This window comes from Nothobranchius furzeri, chromosome 18, assembly GCF_043380555.1.
Source record: "Nothobranchius furzeri strain GRZ-AD chromosome 18, NfurGRZ-RIMD1, whole genome shotgun sequence".
Lineage (NCBI taxonomy): Eukaryota > Metazoa > Chordata > Actinopteri > Cyprinodontiformes > Nothobranchiidae > Nothobranchius > Nothobranchius furzeri.
This window is the reverse complement of record NC_091758.1, coordinates 39,831,321-39,845,298: the sequence shown is the minus strand read 5'-3', so window position 1 is coordinate 39,845,298 and position 13,978 is coordinate 39,831,321. Positions and strand designations below refer to the sequence as shown.

General features: G+C 42.8%; 1 protein-coding gene across 1 annotated transcript; it reads left to right on the top strand.

The window, feature by feature from the left end:
- The first annotated feature begins 814 nt into the window (after positions 1-814).
- Positions 815-4,366, top strand: LOC129163621 (uncharacterized). The gene is made up of 3 exons (XM_070546799.1): positions 815-1,782; positions 2,074-2,243; positions 2,427-4,366. The coding sequence occupies exons 1-3, from the start codon at positions 815-817 to the stop codon at positions 4,364-4,366; spliced, it is 3,078 nt and encodes a 1,025-aa protein (XP_070402900.1).
- The last annotated feature ends 9,612 nt before the right edge of the window (positions 4,367-13,978 follow it).

Genomic DNA, 13,978 nt, shown 5'->3' with positions numbered 1-13,978 from the left:
GGATGTCTTTAATCTGGAAGATTCCATTAATTAAAGTGTTTTATTACAATTAATATTAATACTTATATGATTATTATTATTATTAATGATAAAAACAATAATTACAATACTAATACTACTATTAATAACACTAACAAACACAATAGAAGAATCTGTGTGTGACATCATAAAGGATGGCTTTAATCTGGAAGATTCCATTAAAGTTTTCATCTATTAATACAATGATAATAATAATGGCATCATAAAGGATGGCTTTAATCTGGAAGATTCCATTAATTAAAGTGTTTTATTGCAATTAATATTAATACTTATATGATTATTATTATTATTATTAATAATAAAAACAATAATTACAATACTAATACTACTAATAATGACACTAACAAACACAATAGAAGAATCTGTGTGTGACATCATAAAGGATGGCTTTAATCTGGAAGATTCCATTAAAGTTTTCATCTATTAATATAATGATAATAATAATGGCATCATAAAGGATGGCTTTAATCTGGAAGATTCCATTAATTAAAGTGTTTTATTGCAATTAATATTAATACTTATATGATTATTATTATTATTATTATTAATAAAAACAATAATTACAATACTAATACTACTAATATTAACACTAACAAGCACAATAGAAGAATCTGTGTGTGACATCATAAAGCAGGGTTCTAACTTGGTACATTCCGAGACTATAAAAGGCCCACGAGCAGCAGCTCCTCTTCAGTCTCTTCAGAGCTACCGCTGAGGACACACCACTGTCTTCAGACACCCAAGTAAGTTTGACCAAACCCTTTTTGTCGCTCAAATGGTGAACAGAAGAAACGTGTCGTGGTACGACTCACGTCTACACCCAGGACAAATGGATTATGAGTCAGACATGGACTTTGTTTCTGACTGTGGGGATGAAAACTCAGAACTTCTCTCAGAAACTGAAGAGATGGAAAATGATATGTTTGATGAAACAGAACATATACGCGTCTTTGATGCTGAGATAGAGTCTCTTCACTATGAGACTAAATTACCTGCTGAACTGGAGTTCTCTGGATCTGAGACGGTCGACTCTGATTCTGAGACGATGGTCCCTAGACCTCAGACGGTTCAGCGGGAATTAGCTGGTTTTAAACGCCCAAGAAAGCCACAACAACCCCTTACTTTCGCTGAAATGATGAACAGCACAGACATCTCCTGGTACGACTTCTGTGTCAACCCTGTAAACATGGATTATGATTTAGTCATCGACTTCGGTGAGGACGAAAAGTCAGATCTACAGTTTAAAACTAAAGAGATGAAGTCTCAGATGACAGAACAAATGTCTGTCTTTGATGCTGAGAAAGAGTCTCTTCAGTATGAGACTAAATTACCTGCTGAACTGGAGTTCTCTGGATCTGAGACGGTTGTCCCTAGACCTCAGTCCGTTCAGCAGGAATTAGCTGATTTTAAACACCAAATTGAGGCAGAACAAACCCTTACTTTGGCTGAAATGACGAACAGCACAAACATGTCCTGGTACGACTTATGTGTCAACAACGTAGAAGTGGATTATGATTTAGTCATCGACTTTAGTTCTGATGGTGAGGACGAAAAGTCAGATCTACTGTCTACAACTAAAGAGATGGAGTCTCAGATGGCAGAACAAACATCGGTCTTTGGTGCAGAGAAAGAGTCGCTTCCTAATGAGACTCATTCATCTGCTGAACTGGAGTTCTCTGGACCTGAGACGGTTGTCCCTAGACCTCAGACGGTTCAGCAGGAATTAGCTGATTTTAAAAGCAGGCAAATCGATGAACTTTTGAAACAAGTGGATCATTTGAAAGAAAAACTGCAGAATACAAATACTTGTTTCAATCAGGAGAAGGAGAAGAGGCTTGCTGCAGAGAACCAGTGTGAAAAACTGGAGGAACGACATTTGGACTTAGAAGCGATGTTTAGCAGAGAAAAAGATGAGAAAATCAGCGTAGAACGGACGTTGACCGACAAGCTGGAGAATTTAAAGGAGCAGCTTTCAGAAAAGAACGTTTTCATCAAAAATCTGCAAACAGATTTAGATCATGAACGTCGGTTCAGACTCGTTAGTGTCCAGGAGCAGAAGAACGCCCAGCTTAAAGTCACCGTCAACGAGAACTTTAAGAAGGAGATCAAAGATCTTAAGAAAAGGACCGGTGACCTCTCTGAGTTGCTGAACAACATTAAAACGGATATGAAGTACAGAGAGAGGAAACTTCTGGAAGAAAGAAGTGATTTTAAACATCAGCTCACACAGAAGGATCTAATCTGTGAAAGTTTAGAGAAACGTTTGAACAAAGAAAACGAGCTCCGCCTGACCTGTGAGGAAGAACTCAAAAAAACTAAAGATCAAATGAGTTCAATGAACGGAAATCTCAAGAAGGAGATCAACGATCTGACTCAGAGCAACTCAGAACTCAGAGTGGTCGTGGAAAACCTGACCGCTGAGAACGCCGCTACTCACAAGGAGTTGGCTGAGCAGCAGGAGAGCGTCAAACATCAACTCCAGGATAAATCTGTCGTCTGTGACCTTCTGAAACAAGTGGATCATCTGAAAGAAAAACTGCAGAACAGAAATACTTGTTTCAATCAGGAAAAGGAGAAGAGGCTTTCTGCAGAGAACCAGTGTGTGCTTTACAAGGAGCAAGCTAAAGAGATGGAGAACGTTTTGGTTGAGCAGCAACAAAAGCTGGTGGCTTTAGAGAAGCAGTTACAGGAGCAGAAAAACGTGAATGAAGACTTACAAAAAATCTGCTCAGATCTAAAAGGTGAGACAGACGAGTCCCGTTTTTCTGGAGTCTCGAGAGACGTTCTGATCGAGAACTTTGAAAAACTGGAGCAACGACATTTGGACTTAGAAGCGATGTTTAGCAGAGAAAAAGATGAGAAAATCAGCGTAGAACAGAAGTTGACCGACAAGCTGGAGAATTTGAAGGAGCAGCTTTCAGAAAAGAACGTTTTCATCAAAAATCTGCAAACAGATTTAGATCAAGAACGTCGGTTCAGACTCGTTAGTGTCCAGGAGCAGAAGAACGCCCAGCATAAAGTCACCGTCAACGAGAACTTTAAGAAGGAGATCAAAGATCTTAAGAAAAGGAACGGTGACCTCTCTGAGATGCTGGACAACGTTAAAACGGATCTGAAGAACAGAGACAGGAAACTTCTGGAAACGCAAAATAATTTCAAGCATCAGCTCAAACAGAAGAATCTGATCTGTGAAAGTTTAGAGAAACGTTTGAACAAAGAAAACGAGCTCCGCCTGACCTGTGAGGAAGAACTCAAAAAAACTAAAGATCAAATGAGTTCAATGAACGGAAATCTCAAGAAGGAGATCAACGATCTGAAAAGGAGGAACACAGATCTCAGTCAGACGCTGAGAAGTGGTCAGGCTGTAGAAACTAAATCAGACCAGATGTGTGAGGATCTGCAGAAGTTTAAACAGCTGCTCCATGAAAAAATGTCCGTCTGTGAAGAACTTAGCAGCAGTCTGGACATGGAGAAGCAGCTCAGAGTTAGCTACGAGGCTCAGCTGGACTCTAACAGGGCGATAGTCGGTGAGAACTCAGATCTTAAAGAGCTGATCAAAGATCTGACTCAGAGCAACTCAGAACTCAGAGTGGTCGTGGAGAACCTGACCGCTGAGAACGCTGCTTCTCACCAGGAGTTGGCTGAGCAGCTGGAGAGCGTCAAACATCAACTCCAGGATAAATCTGTCGTCTGTGAAAAACTGGAAACAGGTTTCACCAACGAACAGAAGCTCAGACTCCAGCTGTACCAGCAACTCCAGGAAACATCTGGCCTGTGTGAGAGCCTGGAAAACCAGCTTAGAGACGAGCAGAAGATCAGACTTGGTTTGGAGACTGAGCTCGCCCAAAACAGAGACGTGGTCAGTGCAGGTCACGATGATCTGATGACCAAACTAGAACAGATGGAGGAAAAAGAAACAAAACTCCGTAAAGTCGTCCTTAACCTCCAGTTAAATCTGTTTAGAAGCAAAAAGCAGCACGAGGAAGAGTTGGGAATCCTGAAGGAACAAGTCTCTGAACTCGAGTCACTGACTACAAATCTGGAAAGTCAAAATCTGATCTTGAGACTGAAGACTGAACGTTTTAACCCAGATCAGCAAACTGAAACGATCAGTGAGCAGAACGTGGACGCTGCAGAAGGAAACGAGAGTCTTCCTGCTGAAAACGACTCTTTAGCAGAAAGCCTCGAGTCCCAGAGAGACGCTCCACACTCAGACACAAAAAAACAGGAAAAAGTTTCTGTGTGGAGGCATTTCAAGAAATTTGTAACCCCGGGATGTCTCCGTCAGCACAAAAACAAACAACCTAGCAACGAACCTCCCTGCTAACAAGTCAGAAAAGGCTAATTAGAAGACATCCCATCTCCTGGTGGCAGCGGGTAGCACTGTCCAGGATGAATGTGAGAAGTTAAGCCAGCCACTGCCTCCCCAAAGACCCTGATGTTCTCATTATGATTTTCTGTTTCAGAGATGGGTGAACTTTCGAACATGTAATCCCCCGACACACAATAAACAAAAACAAAATATAAAAAGCAAATAAATAAATAAATCATAAACTAAAATAAAATAAAAGCAAAAAAAAAAACACTCTCTAACTCTGCCACTGCCGGTCCCAAGCCCGGATAAAAAAGAGGAGGGGAGAGTTTGACTTTCTAACTATGTGACAAAAAACAGATGACAATAAATAAATATGTTTACAAGAGGGAAAAGGGGGGTCACCAACATCAATCATTATGGTTCATTCTGTGAGAATCATGAATGTGCACCCTAAATTAGTAAAGATCTGGATGAAAGATTTGTAAGATACACTAACTCTAAAGTCTGACCTGACGGTGGCGCTGCAGGAAAGGTCATATCATCACCAAAACCCATTAAGGTTCATAATCTTGTGATCATTAATGTCGTTAGAAAATATGAGAAGATTTGTATCAAAACTTTTCAAGATACATTTACTTTAACTTTGGTCTGATGATTTCAGTTTGGCCTGATGGTGGCGCTAGAGAACAGGTCAGCTTTCACTTTCAAGGGCTAATTTATGTATTTTACATAAATACATACAATGTATTCAAATTTTACATAGAAACCCGTTAAGCGTAGTTTCTGGTCAGCAGAGGGATACAGAGTGCTGTCCAATGTGAAGCTGCTAAAGATTTTGTGAAAAATCACTGAAACCAGTTTTAAAGCTAACGCTAAAAGTGTTAACTCTTTAGCATCGCTTTAATAACCCTTTAAAAATGTGCAATTTTGTTGTTGTTTTGATTTTAGAAATTATATTTCTCTTTTAAAGCTGTTATAGCAAATCTACAAACAAGCTTTGAACACAAACACGGCCATGGCACACTCAGCCCTCCCCCCCACCCCCACCCCGGGTATCTTCCCTGAGACGCTTCTGCCAGAACTAGTAGCCCACAACGCCAGAGGAAAAGAGATGGGGCTAAACACCCATCACCGTTTTCCAGGTCCAAATGTCTTTTGTTGTCCGTGACTTCAAATGGTGTTTTTTATAGGGACTCTAGTAGTTAGTCCTAAAGTAGAAGTGGTAGCAGCCGACTGTTTCTCCTTCTCTGATATTATTGAGCTGAGAAACTCACACCAGTGGTGTTCTGTTGATAAATACGTGAGTGTGTTTTGAATGCAGGTCCCTGGGAAGTGCAGTGGTTTGGCTAGTCCGACATCCGGATGATCCAATAATTGCTTTAGGTCTGAAATGTGTTACTGGCAAAGGATTTTAGATAAACGCCAAAGAACCACTTTATTGAATTTTTTTAATCTCCACAATTTATTTATTGTGTTAGAACATTTTTAAAAGGCATGAAAAAATGTTTTAAGCTAATTTGTTTTCTAAGTTTGCCATTGCAGCTTTACTGTTTACTAGTTAGCCTCATTTGTCCCTTGGCTTGTTTGTGTTGTTTCAAATTTCTCTGTGTTTACCGTGATGCAAAATTGACATCTTTCTATATTCTAGGGTGGAACTGATTGATTTTGCTTGTAGACGGTCATTTTTCACTAAAACAGCTCTCAATCTGTTTGTTGTTCTGACTTCCAGGATTGGCTCACCCACCAGGATAGTGGTCCTCCAAAGGCAGTCAGTGTTTTCCTCTTTCCGTCTTTTATCTACACATTAATATCATCAGCATTACGATGGAGTCATTTTGACCCTTTTCAGCCACGTCACCTGACGTAGGGTCTGCCATGGTGGATGTCAATAGTGAGTTACACAAATATTCAACGGAGGGGGAAAGTAGCGATTTAGACTGCTTTTCTTTATGCCAGGTTAGCCTGGCGTCCACTAGTTGGGGCAAATTGAGTATGGTAGTTACAAAAGTTAGTTAGCTAGCTTGGGATCTGACCAAGGGCGTCAGTTATTTTTCAGAATTGCTGGGGACAATAACCATACACTTGAGTGGGGTTTAAAAATTGCTGGGGACAATAAAGTAGGCTAGCACAGGGGTCGGCGGCTCTGGAGCCGCATGCAGCTCTTCCATCCATCTGATGCGGCTCTCTGTGCTTGTAAAATAATGAATGGATATTTAAATAAAATGCTTTACATTTTACTGAATTAATTTTATATCTGTAAGTCAATTCTAAATGTAAAGATTGTCTGCGTAAACCTGAACAGTTCCAACCCGGTCTTACTATGAGACCGGGTTGACGCGTCACGCTTGTGCGTAATCATATCGGCGCTTCCTGAGCTGGAGGATGTCAGATTCTGGGATTCTCCTCTGACGGCTCCTGGATGTGTCGCCACATTGGAGACAGGAACAAGCGCTATTCAGCCAATGTTTCATTATCAGGGAACATTTTCTAAGTGACAAGTCTCTGAGAGACAGGGTTTGGAAAACACTCGCTTCAGTGGGAGGAACCTTCCACATGCGCTCTGGTTCTGAGAGCCTGGATTTGTATTCTGAACAGTCTAAACATGTTTTAAAAAGAAACGTATGACAAAAGTGGCACCTGCTCAGTAAAACCACCAACAGGGTGAAAAATATCAAAATATTGTCGGCAGAGACGGGCTACAACTTCTGGATCCATGTTATATAAATCGTTTTATTGATTATCTTCTTATGAAAGATAACTTTGACGTACACGAGCGACCAGGCGCGTTGCAAGCTTTTCAAAAGTGTGGGGGATGTTGTCTGTGCCTAAAATAATTTGTTGTTATTCATCTTGTTAGTTTAATTTCCATAATAGCGGAGCAGGTGCAAATTTTAGACGCGTCACGCATGTCTCCGTTTTAAACATGTTTAAACTGTTCAGAATTCAAATCCAGGCTCTGTCTCGTTAGATTGGTGCAACTAAAGTTTGTGCTGAATGAAACTTTACATTAAACCATGTTGAAAAGAAAAGGATCCCATTAAATCATTTCCCCCTCATTTACAGTCAGTAGCGCAGTGCTCCTGGCTCTGGGGTAAATCAAGTTTAATTGTTTCTCTTTGCAACAATCTTCACAAGAAGGTAAAACAGTTAAATAACAGGTTACAGATATTTCCATTTGACTGTTTATTTTGACGGATAAACTCAAGGATGTTGGTTGTTTTGAAAGAATTACCCCGACGCACACTGATGCACATGGATGAGCTGACATTTTAATCGTTACGCACATCGCAGAGGTAACTAAATCAATCAAGAAATGATTCCCATCAGAACATCAGAGCTTTATACTGGACTCTGTGTTCAGCGCGGCTCGGAGCGCCCACGGTGGACAGTGGGCTGAAGATCTGTAGAGGGGTTCGCAGCACAGAACCACGACGCATGTGGTAAGATTTCCTCCCACTGAAGCGGTCTGGAAACCCGGTCTCTCTGAGGGATGTGTCACTTGGAAAAATGTTCTTTTTATGAAATTATGAAACTTTGGCTGAACAGCGCTTGTTCCCGTCTCTAATATGGAGACGCATGACGCATCCAGTCTGAGGCAGAATAGCCTCTTCAGCTCAGAAAGCAGCTGTAGAGACATTTGATCACGCACAAAGTTTATGTGGAGCAGAAGCGGTCGGGCCACGGCAGGTGAAACGTTCCTAGCCTACATGAAGTGAAACTGTTTAATTGTAACATTAATATGTTACTGGACACGCTGGTCTGGTTGGTTAGACCAGTGTTTGAAGTGGAAAACACACACACACACACACACACACACACACACACACACACACACACACACACACACACACAGACACACACACACAGACACACACACACACACACAGACACACACACACAGACACACACCAATTAAAATAATGCTGATAGCGTGGACTAGAAGCCAGGTGATGGTTTACGTATTTAAATGATGATCAGGCTGCTGTAAAATGTGATCTCCATCCACATCCAGACAGAATTATCCTCTATTCTGTCTCTAGTTGCTCTGCTCTTGTCTGGGCTGACGTAGCTGATGGTGCGCGCGGCGCGCCTAACTAGCGGCTGATGCACATTTTACGCATTTGGAGAGGTGGGCTGGATGCTTTGCTTTTACTGGAAGATGGTCCACTTAACGCACGGGTGTAGACTAAATATTAATGACAAACGAATGAAAATTAAATTGTGAGTTTTTACTTCATATTTTATAACTAAAAATGACGGGGAAACACATTTATGACGTCTTTTTAAACGAAATTTTCTAGCGCGACCTGCCTGCTTCACTTAAGTCACTGCTTATCAGAATCAGAATCAGAATGAATTTTATTGCCAGCGCTCCTTTCACAGTGTAGGAACTTGACTCCATAGTACAACCTGACCAAGGTTACACACACACACATATAGACAAGACAGATACAGGCAGACCATGGGAGCAGCCATGACGGCGCTCCTTTGTAGATGAGTAAGGGAATACATGAGGGAAGTTCAGGGAGGGAGAAAAAAGGCATTAACAGGGTTACACCAGCAGGGTGTAGCGCTCCAATGCAAAAAAAACACCTGACATGTAAGCAACAAACGTCACAGTTCACAACATGAGACCCGGTAGGTAGGGGGGAGGGGCTGGGATCCTGGTTTCCTTCGCGGGGGCGGCCTGTGTGGCGCTCAACCAGCTGGCTCCGCAGGTGGGAGGGAGGTCATGGGGAAGCACAGAGAGTAGTGAGTCCTTCAGCTTGATGACCTCAGTGGAGACCACAATCTGAAGGCGAGGGGGTGGGTGGATAGAGATTCACAGCATTTGTCTGCATTCCTTCCAGCGTGGGGGTTTTGCATGCAACTCCAAGGCTGCTTATGGCGTCAGATTCGATAACAGAACTTTGTTTGGGTCAGACAGAGATAATTTTTCCTCTCTGCCTTAAGTCTGTATTGATCATTCAAGTCCTCCAGTGAAGCCAATTCAGTGATTAAACATCTCCACACCGTCCGGTGACCCTTTCCGAGATGTTATCAATCCTGCGCGCTAACACCGGTAACGCAGCTAAGACATTGTCCAGCTTGCGATTCACCTCGAGCAACGTCCCAGTCTGTGAGGTATCCACACGGACGGTGCCGTCCATGGTTGCGGGTCGCCCTCCAATCGCTCCGGTCATCCCAATTTTACGGAAAGCCAGATATCTTCCCACTCCAATCAGAAGAAATTCAACGATCATCAGGCCAAATATCCACATATCTTCGACGTCCTCAATGGACAGCTGAGAGAGACAGATGATATTCCACTTTTTCCAGGAATCAAACATATATCCCGCTGCATGTGTCCCCTGAGGACAAGCGTGAGCCCCCTCCTCCGTGCTCATTGTAGAAAAAATCTTATCAATCGCGTTGAATGACCAATTAATTAAGTCCATGTTGAAAAATGCTGAAAAAAGGTGATTGCAGAGGAAATGCAGAGAAGCGCTCTGTAGGCAGACGGGACAAAAAGAGCCTTGGGAAAAAACAGATAAGGGAGGAAAAGGCAGAAGCGTCTGCTCCCTGTGAGCGCCGGAAGAAGAAGGTCCGTCCGTCCAAAATTACCGTGGCCCACCCAAAAATGAAAACCTGGCGCCGCGCCTGTTATAAACCTCTGCAAATTGTTGTTCTTCACTTTATCAAACTCAGACTTTGTACAGCTAATGTCAAGATGTAAAATTATGAATTCAGTCGAGCTCTTCCGTCCCTCCCTCTCCTGCTCTCCTGGAAACCCGACATCGGCTGTCAGAAGAGGGAGGTGAAGAAGGAGATGAGGCAAACAGAGTGAGTGCGACCTAAAGAAACCAGACTGGTGTGGAGGTGAGCAAACAGCTGGAAAAGTGTGTGTGTTGAATCCCCCACGGGTGCGACGCCCATGCAAGCGACCGGTACCGGCTGCTGTCACCTGTTGTGAGCAGCTCTCTGCTGTCTGAGGGTAGGCCCCGCCCACAACGCTGCGGCTGCTGCGGTGTTTTCTTTACTGTGGGAAACGGGTAATAATGGCTCTTTGATGGGAACAGGTTGCCGACCCCGGTATAAGATCTGAGCTGGTAAAACAAAAATCCTCATCAGCAGACTTTTTTGAAAGTGTGTGTGTGGGGGGGGGGGGGGGGGGGGGGACACAGCTGCCAATCACAAATTTTGTCGGGGACATGTCCCCGGCGTCCCCAGTTAAAATGACGCCTATGAAACCAACATATTTAAAGCCCAGTTTGCTCCACTGGTTTACTGTGATGCTCACCTGTTCCAGCCAGATACCTGCATCATGGGGTTGATCTGAGCTGAGGAGGAGACTCCTGTTGTTTTGTTCATCTTCATCATAATAACGACAACATTAGATGACAACAGGTGCTCACATAGGTTTGTGCTGATGAACATGTCTGAGCAGCTTGACCACGTTGTTGTGTGTCGGGGAGGAAACACAACGACAGCAGCCACAGAGCCATGCTGGTTTGAGCGTGTCGCTGCTCGCTGGAGTTATATCAGCTCTGTCTGGACGTTAGTTGGAAAACTTTCTCTTTCAGTCGTGAACACGTTACTGAGCGGCTACAATCTCCGTTTCTGGGCTTCAACGTCAGAAAACAGCTGAGTGAACTCGGCGCTGAGTGAGAGGAGTGTAGTTTGTCCGAGACAGCGGAGCTGCAGACACCCAACTACCCCTGACTGCCTCGGGCTGGAAAAAACACAAAGGAGGGGGCGCGTCACCTCCGCGCTGACGCCGCAAAGCATCATGGGAGTTGAAGTCCTTGCGGTAAAATCGGCCAGCGGGCCAGTTTTAATATATTTTTGATATTTATCTCGCGGCCACATAAAAATGCTCCACGGGCCGCATCTGGCCCGCGGGCCTTGACTCTGACATATGTGGTCTAAATTGTTCTTAGGTGTGTGTGTGTGTGTGTGTGTGATTGTTTGTCCTGTGTGTCTCTGTGTTGCCCTGCGATGGACTGGCTCTCTGTTCAGGGTGTATCCCGCCTGATTGCCCGTTGACCGCTGGAGATAGGCACCAGTCCCCCCGCGACCCTGCGTGGACAAAGCGGGTTCAGAAAATAGATGGATGGATAAAAGCCAGCTGCAGCATTGTGGAAATCAACGGAAGCCAGTAAATGGGAGCGACCCAGGTGTTATTTCTTGTTGCCCTAAGAAGCCACGGCATCTTTTAATTTTTTAAACTCTAATATTGAATGAAGAAGGCAGGAGGCTATCGTTGAGCTAACAATGCTTACAATGAATTAAAAACAAAAGGTCGGCTCTAAAAGCATCTCAAGCAAATTTTGAGTTTCGACAACTCAATTTTACAGTGTATTACGTTTATCTGCTTATCAAGTTACTTTGCGTGACTCGTCTTCACTCGCCATCTAGAATCTTCTGGCACTGATTCCGAGCTGGCAACAGTTGCACAAAGTGGACTTGTTTGTTTTGGATACATGAACTGCAGTTCCCGCATTTGGCCACAGGATGTCGTAGTTACTTCATGCGCCTTTAAGTATGTATTTGGGTGTACTAGATTACTTCAAAGACTAGATTTGTTATATTTTTTTAAATGATGAGTTAAAGAAATCAGTTTTTTTAGCTTCTTTTGCTCTAAATACAGGTGAAAATCGAAAACCTTAAATATGATCCAAAAGTGAACTTATTTCAGCAATTTAACTTAAAAGGGGAAACCTGTTCATGAGAGATAAATTCCATACAAAGTCAAATATTTTAGGATTTAAATTGTTATAATTGTCATAATTATGGCTTATAGCTTGTGAAAACCTCAAATTCAAAATATCAGATGATTAGAATATTGCATGAAACCAGTAAAACAAAGATTTTAAATGGAGAGTTCTTGAGATCTGAAAATAATCCTATGGATTTGGGCCCCTTTTGCTTTATTGAAATAAATTACCCGTTGCATGATTTTCAAATTCTTAGTTTCATTTTCATGTTAAAATCATTGAAACCTAATTTTTTAAAATTATTCCTAAACCTTTACTTTAGAAGACTTTAGTTCAATAGCTCGTGTCTTATTCTATTTGAGATGGCTAAAGCTTAATAATTTAGTTGCAGTTGAAGGTGAGTTTGGGGTTCAGGAGGTGAAAAGCTGCACCTGGATGTGGATTTTCCCTCCACCTTCCACTCAGACCAGCTGCTCATCTAATCTCATCACTTTAATTGACCATTTATGAGGTTATTTCTCTAATAGATTCACCCAACACAGAGATTTACAAACACAAGCGTTGGGATGAAAATATAATCAAGAGCAGTTTCTGCTAATGCTGTAATTTTCAGGACATTGGGGATTAGAGATTAGCTTTGCACGGACAGGAGAACACAGAAGCTATAAATATGCAAGCAGCACAAATGGACTTTGTGAGCCTGAACGTTGCATTTGACAGAAATTAATTAGAGTCAGAGGTCAGAGGGATTACTGGACCTTTTCTGGGGGAAGGCAACTTCCTGTTCTTCTACAAAGGTCTGTGTTGCATCCTAGGGTGAAGAAACATACCAGACCTCTCCAGCGCATGTAGAACGTTTTGTGCTGACTGCAGCAACATTTTGCAACAGTCACTTATTTTTAAATGCACTTGGTGTTGACCTTGAATCTTGCAGCTCAGTCCAAAACAGCAGTCTGTCCCCAGTGGGACTAAGAAAGGGCAGATGATCTCTGAAGTGGTGCAGAGTGTTGGCGTCCACACAGGATGGTGGGACCGAGGAAACTCCAGTAGTTTTGCAGTGAATCCTGGGATTGAACACGTAGGTACAGGTGCACCTGAAGGAATGTTTTGTTCCACAGTTCAGTCAGAGGTTGACTTTAAGCTTTTGAGTAATTCTGATAAGACCAAGTTGAAATGGGGAATTAACCGAGACTTAAATCAGCTTCATGCTGCGTAAACTAGTGTCTTACAGGAGACCTTTTCCATGTCTTCATGTTTATGTTTGTTTATGTTTATTTATTTAGCAGACGCTTTTGGAAAAATTACTATTTTCAGAAATGGATTTAATTACTTGGTCATTCAACGCGATTGATAAGATTTTTTCTACGATGAGAACGGAGGAGGAGACACATGCAGCGGGATATATGTTCGATTCCTGGAAGAAGTGGAATGTCATCTGCCTCTCTCAGCTGTCCATTGAGGACGTCGAAGATGTGTGGATATTTGGCCTGATGACCACTGGATTTCTTCAAATTGGAGTGGGAGGATATCTGGTTTTCCGTAAAATTGGGATGACGGGAGCGATTGGAGGGCGACCCACATCCATGGGCGGCACCGTCCGTGTGGATACCTCACAGACTGGGACGTTGCTCGAGGTGAATCGCAAGCTGGACAATGTCTTAGCTGCGTTACCGGTGTTAGTGCGCAAATTGGATGTCATCTCGGAGAGGGTCACCGGACGGTGTGGAGATGTTTAATCACCGAATTGGCTTCACTGGAGGACTTGAATGATCAATACAGACTTAAGGCAGAGAGGAAAATTCTCTCTGCCTGAAACAAAAAAAGTTCTGTTATCGAATCTGACGCCATAAGCAGCCTTGGAGTTGCGTGCAAAAACCCCCACGATGGAAGGAATGCCGACAAATGCTGTGAAAACCCTACCTACCCC

Excerpts from the sequence above, each read along its gene's own strand:
- LOC129163621 (XM_070546799.1), top strand. The coding sequence starts at position 815 with ATGGTGAACAGAAGAAACGTGTCGTGGTACGACTCACGTCTACACCCA. Across the intron at positions 1,783-2,073 it reads TTAGCTGATTTTAAAAGCAG|ACTCGTTAGTGTCCAGGAGC; the intron begins GCAAATCGATGA and ends ACGTCGGTTCAG. Across the intron at positions 2,244-2,426 it reads GAAACTTCTGGAAGAAAGAA|AACTCAGAGTGGTCGTGGAA; the intron begins GTGATTTTAAAC and ends AGAGCAACTCAG.